This window comes from Sceloporus undulatus, chromosome 2 (genome assembly GCF_019175285.1).
Source record: "Sceloporus undulatus isolate JIND9_A2432 ecotype Alabama chromosome 2, SceUnd_v1.1, whole genome shotgun sequence".
NCBI lineage: Eukaryota > Metazoa > Chordata > Lepidosauria > Squamata > Phrynosomatidae > Sceloporus > Sceloporus undulatus.
Window position 1 is genome coordinate 30691239 of NC_056523.1, and position 24222 is coordinate 30715460.

The 24222-nt window shown below is 40.2% G+C and overlaps 1 protein-coding gene and 1 long non-coding RNA gene across 7 annotated transcripts in view; one reads left to right on the top strand and one right to left on the bottom strand.

Moving 5' to 3' along the window:
- ADAMTS9 (ADAM metallopeptidase with thrombospondin type 1 motif 9) overlaps positions 1 to 24222 on the bottom strand; it is a 179550-nt gene that overhangs the window by 31531 nt on the left and 123797 nt on the right. For all 6 annotated transcript variants that reach the window (XR_006101997.1, XM_042449998.1, XM_042449999.1 and 3 more), the window contains 2 exons: positions 19401 to 19568; positions 6821 to 6994 (listed from right to left, as the gene is read on the bottom strand). Coding sequence is in view for 5 of the 6 variants with exons in the window: in XM_042449998.1 (XP_042305932.1) it covers positions 6821 to 6994; positions 19401 to 19568 (342 nt within the window). In the remaining variant the exon portion in view is untranslated. The remainder of the gene's footprint in view (positions 1 to 6820; positions 6995 to 19400; positions 19569 to 24222) is intronic.
- On the top strand, positions 2562 to 22646 carry LOC121921646. The gene is made up of 3 exons (XR_006101998.1): positions 2562 to 2686; positions 6852 to 7010; positions 22547 to 22646. It is a non-coding gene; the product is annotated as an uncharacterized LOC121921646 (long non-coding RNA).

Below are 24222 nucleotides of genomic sequence, written 5' to 3' on the forward strand. Positions count from 1 at the left end.
CCAGTATGCTGAAGATATCCAACTTTACCTCACCTTTCTATTTAATTCCAGGAAGCTGTCTAAGTATTAAACCATGTTTACTGTCAGCAATGGATTGGATGAAAATAAACACATTAATACTAAATCCAGACAAGACACAAGTTCTCCTGGTAAGTCAAAAGGCTTGTCAATAGATAGGAATTCAGCCTGTGCTGAAGAAATTTCAGGATCATAGCTTGAGTGTACTCCTGGACACAAATGAGAGCCTGGATGTCCAGGTTTCAGCAGTAGCTAGGAGTACATTTGCACCGGTACTAGTGTTCCCCCTGCACTCATTCCTGGAGATGTTGGATCTGACTATAGAGCCTTGAATACATCCTATTTGGATTACTGTAACACACTCTCCAAATAAATTGTAATCCAAACACGTCACTATAACTAGATTACTGAAACACACTCTGCAAGCCAGTGTGAAACAGTGTTTTGAGTATTGGATCATGACTCTGGAGACCAGGGTTCAAAGCCCCACTCAGCCATGGAAACCCCCTGGGTGACCTTGGGCAAGTCATACTCTCTCAGCCTCAGTGGAAGTCAAAGACAAGCCTCCCCTGAACACATCTTGCCAAATAAACTCTGTGACAGATTCACCTTAGTGTTGTTGTAAATTGGAATTGACTTGAAGGCACCCAATAACAACAACACACTCTACAGTTGCCCCTCCATTTTCACGGACTTGAGATCTGTGGTTCTGATTATTCACGGAGGGGCAACCTCCATTAAAGTTAATGTTGCACGTGCCTGTGACACATGCACATGGCTGCACGCAGGAGTATGTGGCCATTCAAAGCTATGAGGCTTGAATATATGCAAATATACACAAATTTACAGGAAGAGGGGTCCGGAATGGATCCTCTGCAAAACCAGAGGGAGGACTGTATATGCAAGTGCCTTTGGAAATTGTTCAAAAACTTCAGCAGCTCCAAAATGCTGTGGCCAGAGTGCTGAAAACATATTCAACATAGTAAGTTAAAACAGGTTTACAAGATAAAAAAAGATTTGCTTTCACTTCAGTTTACAAGGAAGGAACTCTCCCTTTGCTGAGTTACTCAACTGAGAACTGCTCTTGCACTTTCAACTCAGTTTGCAGCAACTGAAGTAAGCTGAGGGCAAAAGCGAAAAGTGGAAGGAGGAGAAACAAAACCTGGGATGTTTATAAAGTGCCTCAAAAAGTGGGACAACAGGATCAATCAGGACTGTCCCTTTCAAATTAAAACAGTTGGAGGGTATGGTATTTTTCAACTGGATTCTGGATTTCTCCTCATACAACAGCATAGGCACCTTTAAATCCTCATTTATTTAGTTATTACATTTCATTTCATTTCTATGCCACTTTCCTCCCAGAGTGGAGCTTACATAAATAGTAAATTAAAATTGTTTACAACAATTGTTTACAACAAAATGTAAAAGCAATTAAAATCCCCTCATAAAGCACATTAAAATAATTTTAAAACCAAAAGTTTTAAAAATAAATAAAATATCTCCAATAAAAAAATTCCCCTATTTATACATTAAAAGCCTGTTTAAACAGAAACATTTTTTCCTGCCAGTGAAGAAAGGCCAGCAGGGAGGGGGCCAGTCTAGACTTCCATGGAAGGGGGGTCCAGAGGTTGGGAGCAGCCATCAAGAAGGCTCTCTCTCGTGTCCTCACCAAGTGAGGCTGTGATGGTGGCAGCACTGAGAGAAAGCCTTCTCATGAAGATCTTGGAGTTGTGGCAGGTTTGTATGGGGAGATATGGTCTTGGGTCTGGACCCAAGCTGCAAAGGGCTTTATAGATCACAACCAGCACTCTGAATTTTACCCAGGAGTGAATCAGTAGCCAGTGAAGCTGTTTTAACAAGGGTGTTATATGTTCCCTATAACTCCCTGTAATTGTTACTGTATGTAGAAAGCTACTCTGCATTATATCTTTAAAAAAGTGAAGTACAACACAACGGGCATGTCAATATTCTGCAAAGACTGTAAATAAGAGTAAGGAAAACGAAATTAGGAAAGGACGGAGGTTCAAGTTTAGGCATTAATGAAGTTGTAACCTTGTTTCCAACAGGGCTTTTGACCTCTGCATGGATTTACTACCAGCCTGTTCAGTTCAGCCTGTACTTCATTTCTCAATAAATATCTGGCAAACTATTTCCAAGAGAGACAAAGTGTCCCCTCCCCCTTGGCTTTTGCAGTCTATGAGCCAAGCCCACCCCCTACTCTCAAAGAAAAGGAGAGGCCTAAACTGGGAACGGCTAGTAATGAGATATAAAGGATTAAGTGTGCGAGGTCTGGCGTGCCATTTAATTTTTTTTTTTGTGAGGAATAAGATATTAGGGTTTTAAAAGTCCCCCATAAAAAAGACATTCCTTGTAGTCTATTCTGTCACATGTTTGAGATTTACACAGCATAGACACACACACACTCATATGCACAAATAGCACAGGGGGAGCCTGGAAAGCTTTAGAAAACCAGCGTGACCCATCAAACATTCACCTCCCACAAAAGGGTGGGCAGTATGTTGGGGGGGGGGAGGAAGAGAGGGATATCTAATGCTTTCCAGTTGTGGAAAGTTATAACAAAAAAATGGGGAGCAAGAGACAGAGAGAAAGAGACAGGGAGAAAAACAGGGCAGGAACAGTTGCTTTGGAGGCTGATCACTCCAGTGTGGTAAGTCTGGCAAAATGCATGCAATTCAGTGACTTAATTTTCAAGTAGTTGTTAAGTGTATTACCTGAATTAGTTTTGATGACTTAAATGTGCATGGCGTGACCTTTGATACCAGACACTCCTTTTGAGAGGGGTTCTACTAGAGATCGACAATGCAAGGCTGAGTCTTTCTTTGTTCCTTGCTTAGCTAATGGTGACAGAAAGAAGTGGACTCAGAGCTGGTGGAGTGCTGCTCAAGTCCTGAAATTTACATCAGTTGAATACATATCTTTGCTTGGAATTTCTGTTAACCCTCTACTACTATTATTTTGGGGTTGCAGCATTTCTGGACCTTAAACTTGCAGAAAAATAGCAAAACACTTTTTTTTTAAATTAGTTCCAGCTTCCACAGTAGTATGGGGGTGTGGGTGGCCAGATTAGATAACAATTTCTATTCTGTATGATGTGAGTTTTACTGTCCAAATGAAGGGCAAACTCAGTGACAGAAAAACGTAATTGGCAGGAGCTCATGTTTTAACCACCCACCCACCCACCCACACACATATATTCCTGCTATGAGGAAGACTTTATTATTTCAGATTTTGGAGAAACAGGAACTGTCCTTGCACATTTTTTTTCCTGTCTTCAGAAATGTGAGTTTAGCAAGTAAAGGGTGGAGGTAGAATACTTTTACACAACTGGAAGAATGCAACAAGGAGCAGTAAGTTTAGCATGGAATTCGCTTTATTTCATAATCTTAACAGAACATGCCAACTACCAGTTAACTCAAAATTCCCCTCACGTTTCTAAAATTACTTTGAAGCAGGTGGGTGTAAGGTAAAGAAGCCTATAGATTTGGGTCAAAAGTTTATTCAGTGTGTATATCATCTCTTATAAATTATTATCCTCCCCCCATTTTAAGCCATATTTTTCTATTTACTGCTGTTGGGAGGGGATGATTTTGGAGTAGTAGTCATGGCTGGGAAAGGAAAGAATTAAGCTTCTTCATAAATTTAACAGTTCCTCTAAAGTCCTCATCTAGATACACCCCCACACACACTTTTAAATAAAACCAAACTAGAAAATTTTAAAATATTAGGAACATCATGAACTGTATATCTTGGCTCCAATCTGCTGTGAAATCATGACTTGTGTAGATCTTTATTTATAATGCCTTGCTCTAGTCTATGCCATCACAAAAATCATCATTTTTCTATAAAATGCCCAAATTGTGACAAGTTACTCTGATCCTCACCTGCCCTACTGTTCCCAACTTGTGCTGATTACTTTTCTTATGACTCTCTTCCAGCTAGAACTAATTTTAGCAGACTGTGTGGAAACAATTTTTAAAAAGCAAAAATATTTTCATTTTGTTTATCAGTTTTCATCTACAGCAGCCTTCCACAATCTGATGTCCTGTAGATATTTTGGAAGGTACCATTTGTCATTCCTGACCACCAGCTAAGCTAACTAGGGTTGGTGGAAATTGTAGTTCAAAAGACTTTGAGAGCACCAGCTTACAGGGAAGCTTAATTGCAGTACAGGATGAGTCTCCTTTTTCTGGAATTCCAAAATCCAAAACTGTCCTCATAGGTGGCAGAAATAGTGACACCTTTGCTTTCTGATGGTTTAGTCTATACAAATTTTGTTTCTGGCACAAAATTATTTAAAATATGTTCAAAATTCCCTGGAGGCTATATATACAAGGTATATAAGAAACATAAATGAATTTAATGTTTAGCCTTGGGTCCCATCTCCAAGGTATCTTATTATGTATATCCAAATACAGTGCGCCCGCACCATATGGTGGTGCGCTATATGCTGCTTCCTGCTTATGTGGAAACCGCGCAACAATATAAACAGTGGCACATGTGCCAGTGCACATGCACCCCATTGTTTCCTATAGGGAGCGAGCATATGCAGATTTTCCCTTACACGGGGGAGGGGGGTTTCCAAAACAGATCCCCCACATAAGGAGAGGGCCCACTGTATTCAAAAATTCAAAATCCAAAATACTTCTGATCTCCAGCATTTTGGATAAAGGAAACTCAACCTCTACTTGTATTTCATTTTTAACAACACACACTGGATTCCACTATGGTATACTGATTTATCAATATTTGCATCAGAACCTCTATTATATTGAGTCTGACTATGAATCCATTAAATATTGTATATTCTGCCTGGCAATAGCTCTCATGGTTTTTAGGTAGAGGTCTTTCCCAGCCCTGTTTAGAGAGATATTTTGCAAAGCATGTGTTCTACTAATCTGCTATGTCCCTTCCTTGTTGCCCTTTGTTTGCACTATATAAACCTTGAAAGTCCATCTTCCAAGGGTTTTGCCTTGGGAGAAGGTGCACCCCATCTCAGGGACCATGTAAGACAGCCATAGAAATGTCAGCTATGAGATAGTCTGAATTTAGAAATAGTTGCTATGGGGTCCAGTTCTACCAGCTGTGTGAGGGGACAGTGGACCCCATCAGCTAAAGGACTGAAATGCTTTCTCTGCTATAAACCGCCTGCAGAACATTTACTACCAACAGAACTTATTTTATAACAGTGATGCACCAGTTTTGCAGTAACAAAGTGATTTGGAGACCTGAAGTTACAACCAGATCCAGCTCAGGAAACCAACTACACAAATGATTTGAGGATTTGAATTAGCATATCTAGACCTGCTTGGCTAAGCACATCACAACTATTTTCAGGTAGTCACAAATAGAAAGTGGTCATTTCTAGATTTTCCCTAGGCTAATTCAGATGTGTCTTTATTTATTTTAAATTCATGCATCAAAATAACTTTTGCATTTGCAATTTACTTTATAATATATATCTATATATCCTGCTTAATGCTATAAAGAGGCACTCCCATTATAGAAGAAACAACCTCATCTATTATCCTGCATCAGCAGAATAAATTATTCCCAGGGGAGGGGGGTGGGGTAGGATGCTATATACTTACCATATATGGCAATAATTAAAATTACTCCTTATACAGTCTGCTTGTTACAGTTGATATGTCAAATACATCCTATTAAAAAGCTCTGCATTTTGTCTTCTGGAAATTAGCTTCCTGCTTTAATTAATTAATCAAGACAGTGGCATTAATAGGGTTTTAAACATGTCCTGGTGTTCCCTTAAGAACTTGGTGCTCAGTGTTTGCTTGACATTCTGATGATCTAGCTGCCACTTGCTCATGGCAGCATATCTTTGATGCATGCCTTCATGCCAAAATCAAATGTCCCTAGCGAAGAAAGCAGAACCAACCTAACCAGCCCAAGTTCATTTCCGATCAGCCTTTTGAGTGCTAACTGAGCTCTACAGGTTTGCCACTGTCTCTGCCAGAAATATGCCATGCCCACCTCTTCTTGTAATACCTTTGGCATACAGGATGGAGTATTTTGTATCATGAAGAAGACTTTTCTGCAGCTAGATTTAATCAAGTAACAAACACAAACAAGCAGTCATAATACCAGGACAAAGATATGAAGATCTTATTATATGTATCCTTGGGGTGGGAGTGGGGGGAGGTTAACCCATCCACTGCTCTTTATTGAGAAACCTTTAAGCCTGTTTTTTCAATAAAGAGATGCAGGTAGTGCATTGAACCATCTTTTCAAGAGATTATCAAAGATTCATAAATGTGGTTTCAGAAGCATCAAAAAAAAAAAAAAAAAATCTAGGTACCTGGTACTACAGGCTGAGTCTCCCTTACCCAAACTACTTGGGACCAGAAGTGTTTTTGGATTTCAGATTTTTTAAAAATGTTGGAATATTTGTATATACATAAAGAGCTATCTTAGGGACGGCACCCAAGTCTAAACATGACATTTATTTATGTTTTTATATACCTTATAAATATAGTTTTAAAGTAATTTTATATATAATATTTTAAAATAATTTTATGCATGAAACAAAGTCTGTGCGCACTGAACCATCAGAAAGCAAAAGTGTCATTATTTCAGCCATCCATGTAAACAATTGTGGATTTTGGAATTTTTGAATAAGTCAGACTCAACCTGCAGTTTTGTTTTTGTTATTTGAACCAATGATCTCTCTGTTACAAAGAATAACAAGCACATCAGTGAATAATACCAGGCTTGGATCAATTTTTAATGCACAGCATGGTTTCTACCATATTCCTTGTCTACTTACATCTTGCCAATCCTCTGTTTCCCAACTGTAGGTAGCACACTCAGCTGTTTGACATTCCTGCTCAGAGACTGGTCGGCTGGATTGATTGCATTCTGTCTCTCTAGTTGTTTTGTGAGTACCAATGTGGCAGAAGACGTTTCTCTGTTGAACACCTCTCCCACAGGACACTGAACACTGATGAGGAGAAAAAGTAAGTGTCAAAAACATTGCCCATCTCTAGACGTTAGTCTACAAAAGCTCATGCTGCCAACTTTTCTTTTAGTTAGTCTCAAAGATGCTACAAGATCTCTTTACATAGTGATTTCACAGACTTTAATTCTGAACTGTACAAATGAGAGTAAGCCATGCAACACCAGGTTGCTTGTTCCCCAGTAATGGGTTTCCTGTTCCCTTATGACAACCCCATGAATTTCTTAAAGTTTTCTTAGGCAGGGAATACATAGATGTGGTTTTGCCAGTTTCCTTCTCTGAAATATATCCTACAGAACTTGCTATTCATTGGTGGTCTCCCATCCAAGACTGGGGCTGATCCTGCTTAGTTTCCAAGATCAGCCAGTATCTGGCTCCTTTAGGTTATTTAGTACTGCTGCCTAAAATTTGTTGACATAGGCAGCAACCTAGACTTCTGTCAATTTAATACTGCCCTTCTTTTGAGCCACAGGATCCCACTTTTGAGAGGAAAGTACAAGATTTACATGTGCAAGCATATCAGTTTCTACTAGATTGTTCAATGCATAGCTCTTTGTACAAAATTCTTTGTAGAAACTGCTCTCCTTTCCAGGTTGCTAGCAAAGTGACAATCACAGTAAAATAGATAAAAATCTGAGCTTGCAAAAGTTACCCTTTAGTCACAGGATCCTCTCCTAATGCACAATTGGTTTCAACAACTCCATGACATAAAGAAGATTTACACAACTGCAAGAACAGCAAAGAGCAAAACTGAATGCTACTGCATCTGCCGATAAAGCCTAGTGGTGGAAAGGGGCTGAATCTGCACTGCAGAAATAATGCAGTTTGACACTGCTTTAACTGCCATGGCCCCATGTTATGGTATCCTGGGATTTGCAGTTTGTTATGGCACCAGAGCTCTCTGGCAGAGAATGCTAACTATCTCACCAAACTACAAATCCCAGTATTTCACAGCACTGAGCCATGGCAGTTAAAGCAGTGTCAACCTGTATTATTTTTGCAGTGCAGACTCACTGAAACACTATAAGGTGGGATCACAGCCACATTATAAAATAACTGGGTGTCTTCCTCTTCCTTCCTATGGGATACCCATGGAATACCTGCTATATAGCATGTGTGTTCCAGTTTCCTCTCTGCTTTATTACATCTTCCTCTGATAGTTGCTTTGGTGTTATCATCACAACATATTCAGTCTAAAGTTACTTGTAATGAAAGCTAGCAATTTTTCAAATGATCTTTGTTTTTAATTTAATAGTAATTAGCTAAAAGTTAAGAATCATATTGTTTACAATGTGTAGATATTCTTACATGCAAATCAAACATACAGAGCTCACTTACAGTTAATGGGATGCAATATTGCTGCTAAGTACATGTTGCAGCCCATGTTTACAAAGGAGTAAGTCCCTTGTTCTAGTTTGATTTACTTCCTAGTAAATTTCCATAGAATTACTGCCTGAATGAGGCAATGGGTGATATATTCATTAGTACCTGAAAGGCAGTTTGAGTGTGTCTAGAAGAGGATAATTAAATGTAGAGAGAAAAGATTTAAAAGTCAAGAAGGTTTCTAGCGGAAACATTTGTAGCTGATATTATTAAGATGACATTTAGCATTTTTGAAGATAAGAATTCGATAGGCCTTACTAATTATGCAAGAACTATTGAACTGTAATTTATAATCTATTAATGTAATATTTTAAAGTGTTCTTTATAAGACACTTGGAAAGAGAAATATTTAGTCATTTGCAGGTATTACTTTTTTAGTGCTCTTCTTCATATAAGAATGATAATAACAGCACACACCCCCCCCCCCCCCAATAATGTCACATTTGTAAAACAAACTCTTTGGTTCAGTGCAAATAGTCATTTGTACAAATTAAAATTCACATCATTTTCCTACACTTACAGTAAGGAACAAGTAAAAAAGTACCATCTTTTATGGAGAAATGTAAAAACGAGTTTCTCTTATACTGTATTCCTTAGTCTCAATGTACCTATAAAACAAGTAGACCAAAAGAACATGCTGACTGTGGACATTCCTTAGGCTATAATATTTATGAAAGGTTAGTTTTTTGTTACTTGAAGAAGTGGAACACAAACAGCTTGATTTCCACACTAGGCTGATGCAAATGCTTCCCATATGGGTTATGGCTTTCTATTGTGATTAATAACACTGTTTATCTCTGCATTCCTCATAATAGTTGGATAGCAAAATCCAGAATTAGTACACAAAATAGTTTCCTCTTTAATGAAGTTTGAAAGAGGTTTTGTCCTCCTCCTTGTAATATGTCAGAGGTTTATTATAGGACTGATACAATGGGCGAAGCTAAATAAAATTAGAAGAATTATTCCTATTATTAATGAGTCGAAACAATAAGGTAGTGATAGCCTTTAGAGACATCTCCCCCTTCCCATCTTGAATATTTCCATTATAATGGGGATAGGAGGTAAAAAGAAGTTCTGAAAATAGAAGCAGGCGTGATTGTTAATTAGTTGGGGGGGGGGGAATGAAGCATCAGTAGTACCACAATGTTCACTTTGGAAGATGTGACAGAGGGAGAAGTAGGAGAGTACTTGGTCCATATTCTAAACCACCTTGAGTTGCCTAGAATCCTATTTCAGGGAAAATGTGTGGCATAAACAAGATGATGATGATGATGATGATGATGATCTGAAAGAAGAATCCAGAATAGTTTCAGAAGAACTATATTCAGTGGCGAACCTTCAGGTGTGGGTAACTTGGTTGGCAGCATGCATCTCATACCAATCTTGATGGCTGCTGCCACCTCCTGCTACCAAGTACATTCCAGGCTGTTAAATGTAGCAGTACAGTGACAACAGAACACATCATGCACACACTCCTGTTTTAAACAAGATGTTCATGGACATGCATCTTTTTTCAAGCCACACCACACTCCCAGAAATAACATACAACTGGCAACTTGCTATAAAGGGTGGGTTTCATGGGAGCACAAGAGGTGGTTGGGATGCCCCTCTGTTGGTTTTAGGAGGGGCACTGTCTCCCCCCCCCCCCCCCCCTGCACACACCCTGTTATAAATGAACAGCAGAGGCAGAGCAACAGCAGCTTGAAGACCTAATACAATCACTGAGTCTAGACCATGCAAAAAATATGAACATTTTAAAAATAATTAACCTTTTGCGGTTGAAATCAATTTCATCTCACAAGGAGGCTTAATTTATAGGACGTGGGAAGCTGTAATGGAGAGATCTATGAATGATTCCAGAAGACACCAACACAAAATTGCATGCTAACATAGGCAACTGGAATGCTAATGCTGGAAGCAAAGAAAAATCAAAGCAGTGGGAAGATTGGACAAGAAACGAAGCAGGACAGCATCTGATAGAATTTTGTGAGGCCAACAACTTATTCATTGCAAATACTCTTCATACCTACCAGCAGAGACGATGGACATGGTCATGACTAGATGGCAAATACAAAAAACTGAATAGACTTCCTTTGAGTTCCCAGATTTTGAGGAAGAGGTCTCTTGTTCTTCCTTTTTCATTGTTGCCTTCTATTTCTCTGCATTGGTATTATAACATTTTCTTTATCCTTTTGCACTAGTTGTTGGACCTTTGCATTCATGGGTCTGTTTGGTTTCTATCTGCCTTTTCTTTTGCTTCCTTGAATTGGAAGCAAAAAATGGAGAAACTCATCTAGCCAAAATAGACCAGGCACACAACTGTGGAACAGATCATAAACTACCATATCCAAAATAGCGTAAAGCCAAGGAAGAAACAAAACACCTCATCAAAAAACATGATTCGAACATCATGAGAATTTACAGACCATGTAAGAAATAGATTTGTGCTATTAATCATAATTTGAGCGGGACCCAGAAGAACATGGACAGAAGCCAAGACATAGTCAAACAAGAATGCAAAAGACACTAACATGACTGAAAGAAGAGAAGAAACACTGTGTTACAGAGAAAGGCGTCAAGCAGTAAAGAAAAAAGAGAAGCAAAAGAAAAGGCAGATAGAAACCAAACAAGACCCATGAATGCAACAGTCCAGCAACTAGTGCACAAGGATAAAGAAAACTGTTATAATAACCAATGCAGAGAAATAGAAGACAACAACGAAAAAGGAAGAACAAGAGACCTCTTCCTTAAGATCTGGGAACTCAAAGGGAAGTTCAAACCAATTATGGAGATGAAAGAACTATGCAAGATCCTAAAGTGTAAAGATATACAATACAGCACTAAAGTCAGAATCATCCAAACCATTGTATTGCACATTGCCATGTACAGATGTGAGAACTGCACAGTGAAGAAAGCTGACAGAAAGAAAATCAGCTTATTTAAGATGTGGTTCTGGAGAAGAGTGCTGAGGATATTGCAGACAACCAAAAAGACACACAAATGGATCCTTGAACAGATCAAGATTGAAATCTTCCTGGAAGCAAACATGATGAAACTGAGGCTGTCGTACTTTGGCTACATCATGAGAAGGCATGACTCACTAGAAAAGTCAATAATGCTAGGGAAAGTAGAAGGCAGCAGAAAGAGAGGGAGACACATACTAGATGGATAGACTCAATCAGGGACACCACAAGCCTTAATTTACAGGACCTAAGCAGAGCGGTGGAGGACAGGGGGTCTTGGAGATGTCTCATGCACAGGGTCACCATGAGTCGTGGTTGACTTGAGGCCAGCTAACAATAACAAAAGCTTGTGAAGAGCACTATAGACATTATGAAGCCCATCTGTCTACTGATAGATAGTAAGTTTTGAATGTAGGTAAGCCAGTGTGGTGTAGTGGTTTGAATGTTGGACTACAACTCTGAAGAACAGGGTTCAATTCCCAACTCAGCCATGAACCTCACTGGGAACCTAGAATCATAGAATCATAGAGTTGGAAGAGACCACAAGGGCCATCCAGTCCAACCTCCTGCCATGCAGGAAATCCAGATCAAAGCATCCCCGACAGATGGCCATCCAGCCTCCGTTTGAAGACCTCCAAGGAGGGAGACTCCACTACACTCCTAGGAAGTGTGTTTCACTGTCGAACAGCCCTTACTGTCAGGAAATTCCTCCTAATGTTGAGGTGGAATCTCTTTTCCTGCAGCTTGCATCCATTGCTCCGGGTCCTAGTCTCTGGAGTAGCAGAAAACAAGCTTGCTCCCTCCTCAATATGACATCCCTTCAAATATTTAAATAGTGCTATCATATCACCTCTTAACCTTCTTTTCTCCAGGCTAAACATCCCCAGCTCCCTAAGGCATTCCTCATAGGGCATGGTTTCCAGACCTTTCACCATTTTAGTCGCCCTCCTTTGGACACGCTCCAGTTTCTCAATGTCCTTTTTGAACTGTGGTGCCCAGAACTGGACACAATATTCCAGGTGGGGCCTGACCAGAGCAGAATATAGTGGCACTATTACTTCCCTTGATCTAGACACTATACTTCTATTGATACCGCCTAAAATTGCATTGGCCTTGTTAGCTGCTGCATTGCACTGTTGACTCATGTTCAACTTGTGGTCTACTTGGACTCCTAGATCCCTTTCACATGTTGTCTCCTTAAGCCAGGTGTCCCCCATCCTATATCTGTGCATTTCATTTTTTCGCCCTAAGTGCAGTACCTTACATTTCTCCCTGTTGAAGTTCATTCTGTTAGCTGTGGCCCAGCTTTCTAGTCTATTCAGGTCATTTTGAATTTTGATCCTGTCCTCTGGAGTATTAGCTATTCCCCCTAATTTGGTGTCATCTGCAAATTTGATAAGTATTCCCCCAATTTTTTCCTCCAAGTCATTGATAAAGATGTTGAACAGTACTGGGCCCAGGACAGAGCCCTGTGGGACTCCACTGGTCACTTCTCTCCAGGATGAAAAAGTGCCATTGTTGAGCACCCTTTGGGTTCGTCCGGTCAACCAGTTACAAATCCACTTAACAGTTGCCTTGTCTAGCCCACATTTTACAAGCTTGTTTGCAAGAATGTCATGGGGAACTTTGTCAAAGGCCTTACTGAAATCAAGATATACTATATCCACAGCATTCCCTTCATTTACCAAGCTGGTAATTTTATCTTTACCTTGGGCAACTCACATGCTCTCAGCCTTAAGGAAAGACAATGACAAACCTCCTCTGAACGAATCTTGCCAAGGTTTTTATTTATTTACTTATTTCAAGGATTTATATCCCGCCTTTCTCCTGCAATGGGATTCAGGTTTGCCTTAAGGTTGCCATAAATCGGAAACAACTTGAAGATGCACAACAGCAATATGACCATACAGTATGAATTAGCAACTGTTCTTTTCAAAATGATCAGTTCTCTGTGAGGTCTAGAGAACAGATTTTAGAAAATATTATGTGAGCAATATGTTGCACCAGCTAATAAAAATATTTCATCAACAACATCATCTAGCACAAAGAGACATAACATTCCAATGAGGCAAAGTTGGATAAAATGTGCCATTGCACTGTACCATGATGGGTGGTATCTCTTTCTAGACTGACTATATAAGGAACTGCCATGCAACATTGATGGCGCACATAAGAAAGTTCTCAATGGGTGAGACTAGATGTATTTTTGTAAACAAAACCGCACCACAATTTCACAGCAGTGTTGCAGCATTATGGCCAGATCACCAGATGGCTTAAATTGGTCTCACTCACAGATATTTATAAAGGTGTCAGACATTTCAATACACACCATCTGAAGAACAAAGCCATCAAAAACTAGTCCTCACTAGCCTGTCTGTTGATTGAATGCTAGCATACAGATTAGCTGCAATCCTGCTAAGCATGCTTCCCTTACTGATGTCAATGGGGCTAAGTATATACCAGCAGAGCACAGCAATCATAATATTTAATTGCAAAGTCACAACAGATTATCATATGCTATAAATCATACTATACATTTATTAACTTGTGTTTCTTTTTGAACCAGATCCAGTTATCAATAATGCTTCTTAGAAATTTGAGAATATCAATTTTTATATCAGTTCAAGTATTTTACAGATACATGTTAACTGGCCTGCCTTTTTTTATTAGCTACAAAATTGTTTTCATGGTAAGTTGCAATTTTGAGAAAAGAAGCATGAAAGCAGGGGTGAGAATCATGTGGCTCTCCAGGTATTATTGGACAGTATCTGGTGGGTCACAGGATTCCCATCCCTGCAGTAAAGCCCATGGCCAAAAACACCATGTCAAACTCCTGTCTCTCCATATTTTGAAGCAAGATCTCAGGCCTTGTTATCACGGGCCAAAAGGCCTGCCCCCCCATTCTTGCATTTTCCTGTTCAGACAACACACATCTCATAACCTAACTCTAGTGTAAGCAGTCTGGATGATGTCCAGGATGTTCCACACCAGAACTAGACTATACCAGCCTCAAAAAGTGGAGTAAAATAATGTACCAGGGAGATCTGGAGCCATCTGTTTCCTTTGCCACAGCAGCAGTTTGCACACGTAACCTACTGGGGTGCCTGGTGCATCTGCTGCCACTGCAGGTCACTCTTTCTGTGACCATCATTGGGCACCTCATTCTGACCTCAAAAGTGCATGGTGGCAGATGCACCAGGCGGCCCAGTGGGACAGTCATGCAGACAGCTGCTGTGATGTGGGAATAATGGGGGCAGGTCAAGATAGCTGTGGAGCCAGGATCCTCTGGGCTGCCCCTGGAGTATCCTGACCTATGCAGACAAGGATTTAGTCTCACAAAGACTGATCTCATTATTCTGCCTATGAGTTCCCTGTAGAGCTCTATAGATATCCATTAAGATTTTATCATCACCTAACAACTCTTCACTCAGCTAAATACATTCAATTTAAAGTACTGGTCCCAAACAAGTGATGAATGACTGGATCAGCATATTAACTTAAGGACAACCAACCAGGCCTGGCATCAGCTTCTGGTATGGAAGGGGAATTGCTGGTCTCCAGGGAATCCAGTTTACCCCCCCCCCCCAGTTCAAGTTGCTTTCCCTTAATTTTAAAAACTTATTAATGATCCTGAGCTATGAGGAAGAGAGCTGGACCAGGAAACAATAGCCATTACTCTGAAGATGCCAGCCACAGATGCTGGCGAAAGGTCTAATTTCTCTTGTGTTGTGTGGTGGAGATTTTCAAACAGGTTGGATGGCCATCTTTCAGAGGTGCTTTGATTGTGTATGCTTGCATAGTTGGGAGATTAGACTGGATGGCCCTTGGGATCTCTTCCAATTCTATTATTCTAATCTGTTCTGCAGAAATAATGACGTTTGACACCACTTTAACTGCCATGGTTCAATGCTGTCGAATTCTGGGTTTTGTAGTTTTGTGAGATGTTTTGCCTGCTCTGTCAGAGAGTTCTGGCACCACAACAAACTACAAACCCCAGAAACTGCATTATTTCTGCAGTGTAGATTAGACCAAAGTGAGGGTGCAAAAATGAAGGTACTTGAAAGCAGGCTGAAATCAGCTTTTGCTCTTGTGTTGTCATCCTCCTCTCTTGGTCAGCAAATAATTGGTATGTTAACACACCACAAGGCCTGGACAGAATCATGCTGCAGTAAAGATACTCAACTTTCCAGGCATCACTGGATCAATAGCCTAATGCTGCCTCTTTGGAACAACAGTCTTATCCACTGCTTCTGCTTGTCCTTCACTCATGCCCTCCCTCCCTCCCTGTGTAATTCTCTCTTATTCATCTTTCACCCTTCCCTCCCCACATAGCAACTGATGAAACACAGGTCCAGATATTTTGTGTGGTTCAGGTTGCTTAACACAGCACCTTCCTGCAGCCTACAGTTGCTTAGCAACCACAAGTCCTGATCTTCTCCAGGCAAATCTATTTTTAAAAGGACAGTGCTATATTAGCCAGAATGGTACTTCCTCCTTACAGACATGGCTATGGTGTGGAGATAACCAGTGACCTAGGGGTTGGTACCAGGATGACCAGACATTCTCCTTTTCCAAGACATGTCCTAGATTTCAACCTTCTGTCCAGAATGAGTTCCACAATGTCCTTAATTTTTAGCATGACTAAGTAGCACCGATTTATATTTATTTTAGAGCAGTGACATCACTAGTGGGGTGCAGTCCACAACAGGTGATCCCCTAAAAGAAGGGTAACATCACTGTTCCTTTGGCAGAAACGGGCTCTGGCATTCATGTGCTTCTTTTTAAAACGTCTTAAGAGATGGTTGGAGTGGGTTAAGCTCAGTGGGAGGAGAAAGGAGAGGCCCCAGAATATTTTAAATTAAATTTTCAAATTTCAAAATTTTTAATTTTTTAAAAATAAAGTAAAATTTGAATTTTTTAAAACAACTATTCTTTATAATTTTTTTTTAAATATCACATTTTAACCAAACCTCCACTTTGTACAGTGGAACCTTGTTATTTGCTGGGGTTTGGTTCCAGGATCCCCTGTGCATAACAAAATCTGTGCACGCTCAAGTCTTATTAAGTATAATGACATAGAAAAATTATGTTCCTTATATAAAATGGAAAATTAAGGTTTGAAGTTTGAAATTTATACTTTTTAAAAATATATTTCAAGCCCTGGATATTTGAATCTGTCGATAAAAAAAATCTGTGGATAAGGAGGGCCAACTGTATATGTAAATATATTTAGGTTGTGCATATGATATTGTAATTTGAAGGTGTAATTTTTATTTTGCTAGTTGTTTATGTCACGACTATTAGTATTAGATTCAGTGGTGCATGGGAATTATGATTTACGAGTAACATTAGTGTAAAAAAAGCATTATTAAGGATTCTGTACGAAGTGGTATGGGAAGACATCGATTGGGGGGGGGGGTGATACTATGACTTACCACACTAGGTGACACCAAACCCTAGGGATGCCACTGTATTGGAGTTTTAGCTAGAATGGTTCTTCCTTACATATATGCCCATGGTGTGGATATAACTAATGATCTAGAGCTGTGGTACTCAAACATTGTACCCTTGGGACCCCCTGTACAACTACATGCGGATGTCATCCCTCCCCCATGTAGTGTATAAATAAAAATATTGTTTATTTAATATGCATATTTTCATTCACACATTCATCTATATCCATATTTCAGCATTTTATAAAGATATAATACTGCTCAAATTAGAGTAGTTTTATTTAAGTAAATTCAATATTTAACTAAATTCATGTGTAAGTGTTATACAGCAAAAAGTTTGGGAAGAGAAAGAGGAGGAGGGATCAGGGCCTCCAAGTCTTATGCCTGACCTGATTAACTTCTGTGCCTCCCCCCCCCCCCGGTTCCCACCCCAAGGTTTTGAGAACCACTGGTCTAGGGTATAAGAAACACAGGGACAGGGTTAATACTCTTTGTAGTATCATTTCTCATATTCCCTTTTTAAAAAAGTGCCCAAAAGCTCTCTTTTCTCTCTTCATCAAATGATGATGGAAGATTCAGCAGTAAGGATTGATAAGTGAATTAGTAAAATAGAGCAGCACAATAATATCCCCACTTAGCTGGCTAGTATTCAAAGATATAGCTGTGTTAGTCTGTAGAATCATTATGTAGAGATATCTTGTAGCACCTTTGAGACTAACTGAAAGAAAGAAATTGCCAGTATGAGCTTTTGTAGACTTTGGTCTACTTCTTCAGATGCCAGGTACCTGGCTTCCACTCCACCAAATCCATCTGAGGAAGTATACTGAAGTTTACAAAAGCTCATGCTGCCAATTTCTTTCTTTCAGTTAGTCTCAAAGGTGCTACAAGATCTCACTACGTGTCTAGTAGTAAGCCTCACTGCACTCAGTGTGACATATTTCCCAGCAAGGAAGTAGTCAGGACCAGTTCTCTCACCAGCCAAGATTGAGGTGGCTGCCTGAGACAGCAGATTTTGGGGCATTAAAAAAGTGGTGATTGCTAAAGCTGTAATTTGATTTGTTACCACTGCCAAGGATGGGGAGACACGCTTGTTGAATTTTCTGCCTCAATGTGCCAAAATAAGTTGGCTGGATTTGAGTACTATACCATTTGGCTTGAGGCAGTGGGAGACCCTATTTACTGCTCCACCTCCGACCATGTGTAGGACTGCAATTCTCTATATCAAACTACAGGATGAAAGCGTTAAATTTCATATTCCACAATGGAGAAATACTACAGGCAGCATCACCTCTGATAGCTAAGCCCCCTGTTTAGAGCATTTGGGCTGAAGATGGCCCTCTGCTGGAAAACCAAAGAAGACTTGTAACAAAAAGCTGAAAGTGAAAATAGAGAATTGTATTGCGCCTTCATTTCCAATGTGGAAGGGGTTCTGCTTGTGTATGCTTGGTTTCACATTAAGCTGAACATGTGGGAAGCTGTGAAGGGCTTGATCCTTTCCATGCATTCAGCATGAGAATGGCATTGAGGAATCTGTATGCTTCTCTGGTCTTAAATGAATGTGGTTGAGGGGTTTAGCCATATTTCCCAGAAGATAAAAAAACATGAACATACTGGAAAACGAAAATCCTGTTAAAAACAAATAGCTGTAGCTTGTTGGTGGTGGTTGTGTGTGCCTTCAAGTTGTTTCCAACATAGGGCAATCTGAAGGTGACCCTATCATGGGGTTTTCTTGGCAAGATTTGTTCCAAGGAGATTTGCCACTACCTTCCACTGAGGCTGAGAGTATGTGACTTGCCCAAGGTCACCCATTGGTCTCCAGAGTCATAGTCCAACACTCAAACCACCACCATGTTACCTTATAACAAATATGGCTCATTTGTCTATTCCAACAGGAAATGGCTGTCCTTATGAAGATCAACCTGAATCCCTTGACAAAAATGTTGGTGATAACTGGAACTGTGACCTTTGGCAAGCAAAGCAGATGGTCTAGCTCTATGATCTTTATAAAACTCAAGTCAGGCCTTATCTGCACTGACCAGGATACCTCAGGGGCCAGCCTGGATTATCCTGGCATCCCCCCATTACCTGGTTCTCCATCCCCACACTGTTTACAGCTGTTTACATGGGCATTCCACTGAGCTGTCTAGGGTGTTCCACTGAGCTGCCTGGTGTGTCAGCTGCTATTGCTAATAGCGTACTTTTGAGGCAAGAATGTGGCTTCCAGCAATGATCACATGGCCGAGCACCTCATTCTGACCTCAGAGATTAAAACTGGCAACAGTGGTGGACATACCAGGCAGTTCAGGGGGACCATTATGCAGACAGCCACTGTGTTACAGGAACAAAGGGCTCTGGATTTGCCAGAAGAGCTGGAATAAGAGGTAAGTTTTTACAATGTGTGTTAAGGGTGTTATACCCCAGTTTTGGTGCTGAATGCTATCCAGACTGTTCACACCAGAATGGGTTTGGGTTGTGAGTCATCTGAACAGGACACCACCAGAATTGGAGGAAAACAGGCCTTTTGGCCTTTGCAAACAAGCCTCCTCCCTTTAATAGCCATGCTTGTGAAAAAATAAGGATGTTATACCTTACCTGTCCCCAGTCTCCTGTCTTCCATTTTGGGCACCTGCCACCTCTACACTTTCTTTGCATATTTGGTTTAGCCAGTTGTTTACAAAGATTATTTTCTAAATGTTTCCCATCTTTCGACATGCAATAAACGTCTCGGTACTTCTGCCCTCGTCCACAAGTGACAGAACACTGAAATGTAAAGACAAACACAAATATATCTTATACAGCTACAGCTACATCTATTCACATGCTTATTGAAAAATCCTATTTTGGGTATATGATGTTCAAACAAACACCAACCTTTTCTAACTAGTTACTTCTGAATCTGTTGAATTACTACTTCCACCATTCTTAGCAGGCATAGAAATATGGGGTGGAAATAATAGGCATTGCCTACCAATACAATGGGCTGAGGAAGCCTGGCTTTGATTATGTTTCCTCTCGAAGAAAGATAACCAAGCACTGCAATCTGCCCACAAGTAATAATAAAGTAATAGCTGTACTTCAGTCTCCTCTTTAACCAGTCTACTCCTATCAACTTTCACACATAAGCACAAATGATTGTGTCAACAGATAAGAAAGGAAGAAACTGCAATTCAGCGCAAAAATTTCCTTCTCTGTTTTTTAATCTCTTTTTGGTGTGTTGTTTTGATTAAGATTATGGCCACAAACATTAGTATTTTGCTATTGGCACTAACTGGCATTTGGACTTTTTCTATAATCTTTTGAAATGCAACACTCATTGTATACTTAAGATTAGCAGAGGCAAACCTGAGAGAATCCTTAAAAATGCAGAAAACTATGGGTAGCTTGGAAAAAGGATCACTCTCAGAAAAAGTAGCTTTCAGAGCAAAGGGTAGCAAAGAGCTTTATTAGAGAAGCAAGGACATTGCTATGAACATTAAATGCAAATCTACTCTGTCTGAAATAGATGTGTGGAGAATGGAATGTGAAAAAAGATTTTTGGATGTTTATCATCCTTTGCTAGATGTTATCTCAAAGAAAACTGTACAGTTTGTTTTTTGAAAAACTATTCATATTATACAAGAACTGAATAGGGAGGATCTCACACCAGGTTTAAAATAATTAAGAAAATAGCTCCACAACTTAAATAATATACATGTTTAACCTTAAGGACATCTAGATGTATTCAGAAAGTGGATTAGGTAGATTTCTGGAACATTATTAACATCATGAGCAGAATGAATGGGGAGCTTACTCAATTTAGCATATAATAAATAAATAATAAAACTTTTATTTATATCCCACTTTTTGTGAAAACAATCAAAGCAGCATACAACATCCCTAAGGTACAATATCCCTAAGGCAAGCCAGTGTGGTGTACTGGTTTGAGCGCTGGACTATGACTCTTGAGACCTGGGTTTAAATCCCTGCTATGCCATGGAAACCCACACTCTCTCAGCCTCAGAGAAAGTCAAAGGCAAACCACCTCTGAAAAAAATTCTGCCAAGAAAACCCAGTGATAGGGTCACCTTAGGGTTGCCATAAGTCAGAAATGTCTTGACGGCACACAACAACAACAAGAACAACAACTACTACAAGGAATTTAGGTTATTCCCTTTTATAAAAGTTATTTTAGGGTTTGGGTAGTAATAAATAATTTCCAGTTTTCCTATGCTCTCAGTTGTTTGGATTCAGCTGGCCTAGTGTTGACTTAATTTTCTCTTGACTATATTGGTGAGGACTCCACTCTCGGGTTGCTGGGACCTGCAGTCCAACAACATCTGGCACAATCCCCACCCTGTTCAAGACTTTGCCAGAGTTTTAAAAAAGGGCACTGTGCTAATGTTGACAACAGCATGTCAATACAGTGCTCCCTCCATTCTTGTGGACTTTGGATCCACACCCCTTGAACATCCACGGGGGCTGAATGGAGGGAGTTAAAATGGGGTGTGCCTGTGCCTCCATTCAAGCCAATGGGGCTTGAATATGCACGTTTTTTGTTTTCGCAGGGGTGTGTGTGTCCAGAATGGATCCTCCACAAAAATGGAGGGAGCACTGTATAGTATTTCAGGTGAGGCTTGACCAAAGCAGACTTGAGTGGTGCTATTACGTCCCTCAATCTAGACATTACACTCCTATTGATGCAGCTTAGGATCTTATTAGCATTTTTAGCTGCTGCATCACACTATTGACTCATGTTCAATCAGTGCCATTTAAGTATACTAGCTAGCAACTCCTGCCACTGAACCCTCATAATGGAAACTAATATATCCAGTATGAATAGGAAAATGCATGGGGAGGGGTGGATTCATTTTCAGTAGAGCTGAGCATATGAACTGAATTTTAAAGAAAGAGCTGATTCTGTGTTAACTGTGGTACAAAGTTAAAGACTGTTCTGTTATATAAGCAGTGAAATACAACAGTGGAGACTGAAGACCTCCTGCCGTGGCAATTCAAAGGTGCTGGATTATATAAACCGTAAAACGTTGGAGAAATTTGGTGGAAGGCCAGATAGACATGAAAGGAAGGTTACAAAACTAGTTGGATAACTAGATCGACTTATTTTTGGCAGATGGCATTAACTTTCTACATAGCAGGAGTTGGTCTTTTAGAGACCATAATGAGAAGAGGAAGCTGAACTACAAGTATCTAATATTCAAAATGTTATTCAAGTTGTTTTTCAGAAAGGTGTAGGTTGGGTGCTTGTTAAATTAGACATGTACATAACCAGAAGGGGCTTCATATATTTTTACACTCTTTGTAGCCAACTCCAAAGAAGGCAAAGCAGGCACAACATGACATTATGAGCCCAAGCCAAAAGCAAACCAGCAGGTGAATTGGCTGCAGGCTTTGTAATAAAGCAACAACATTCAACCTCCTTCTGCAGGTTCATTGAACTTTTACAAATGTGACCACTTCTGGCATGCGGGCCCCTGAACCATTTTGATTTTAGATTAGTCTTCACCAGAAGATTTAGGAATCAAAAGGGGTCTGGAGGCACAACAAAAATTTAATATGACAGTTTCTTGCCGAATGGGCCTCTTACTCAGCATGATGCAGGGAGAGATTCAATTTCGATTTCTTCATTACATGTTAAACAAATCATTGCATGTTATATCACACACAATGTCAGCTTAATCCTTTAGCACAAAACACATTTTCTTGTGATCTCTCAAAGTAACATTCTCCTGTTTTCTTTTTAGAGTGCAGTCTTTGCAAGATGACGCAGCCCCAGTAACATCTAAGGAGTCTTGGCTCCTTCTTTGATTCAGAGACCATAATCAGTGCAGGGCTTTTAAACAGCAGCTTAACCTTAAATTAAGGTAACCTTAAATAGAAGGATACAAGAACTGGAAGTATCCATAATTTTGTCTGGAGTCTGAGCAAACTGTCAAGATATCCACTTATTTTATTATTAATTGCACCATTACTGCCTTCTATATCTGCAGTGCCATTAACATCATTAAATATTCCCTTTCATTAAAAAGTTGTCATTTCCTTTCACTGCCTGGTATCCCTGCTAAATAAAGCTCATGAACTTTCTATAGAAAACCCTGCCAAACCTCATGACAAAATGGTGTCATGACCTATTACAGTCGGTACTGTGAGCCTGGCAGACGAGCTCTTCTCCTTCCCTTGCTTATGGCCTAAATTTCTTTTGGGTACTATTGAGATGTTCTTAAATTATTATCCTTCTACAGCCTACCGGGTGTCTTAAACATCTACAACTTTCAAACAAAATAATAAAGAACTGATTACATACACTGATAGATTATTTTTTCCAAATACTGCCAGCCTGTTTGATGTCTAATCTGCTTCATTTCCACTTCCATATTAGTATGCAGGGACTGGAAACAAATGAATTAATTCAGACATCAAACCTTTAGAAAGTTTTGGTGCCTGAATTAATTCATTTTCCCCCAAGATCTAAATAGAGATGGACAACTTAGGAAGAAAGAGATCATTTTGTTTTCCTCCAGACTTTGGCAGGTCTCAGCTCCCAGGGCCCTCAGCCCCAGCACAAACGTTTTCACCTAAATGTCAAGTCTGGAGGTGAATTTGGCATTTAAATGTTATTCTCCCAACCTGTTTTAAGCCCCAAGGGGCTGGGTTCCGAGGTAAGTTGCCCATACCTATTCCAGGTATGGGCAACTTTTCAAAACTGAATTATACTATTGGTTTGGTTCACATTTCTCAGTATTCATTTGATAAATCATGATTCATTGAACCAGAAATGAGCTATGACCCCATTCCTCTCCTCTCCCCTCCTCTGCCTTCCACACATGAACCCAGCTTCAGTAAAGATATCCTAGTCTCTTGAACCAGTTTTTAGAACTTCTTGGTTTCAAATCCAGGAAGGATTCTGTAGACTAGGGTGCATTACAGACCGCCAAGAAGCGGCGGTCTGCTGCCACCGCCGGTGGCAGCATCCAGGAACCGCAGCAGCCAAACTGCGCGGTTCCCGGACGCTGCACAGAAGGAGCGTGAAAACCGCGCTCCTTTCTGGGCCCTGGAAGAGACGCCGTGAGGCGCTAGTTGCGCACTCGTGGCGTCACTTCCGCTGTGCGTCAAGATGGTGGTGGCCGTGTGGAATGGCCGCCGCCATTTGTTACGGACTCAGTCCATGCTAGGGTTAGGAGTGTCTGGAAGAGACGTCCCTTTCTAACCCTAGCACGGACTGAGTCCGGCCTAGGGTGCCCATTTATAACGGGCCTGAGTTTCTTTTCAGACATCACTGGAAACTTATTTAAGTAAGGAAAGGGAAACTCTCTGAAGCTGGGTATGCACAGAAATGGGACAAGAAGAGAGAGCACTGAAATGCAAAAAGAAAACCAATGGGTTGGTCGTAGTCCAATAATTTATAGTTTATTCAATCACA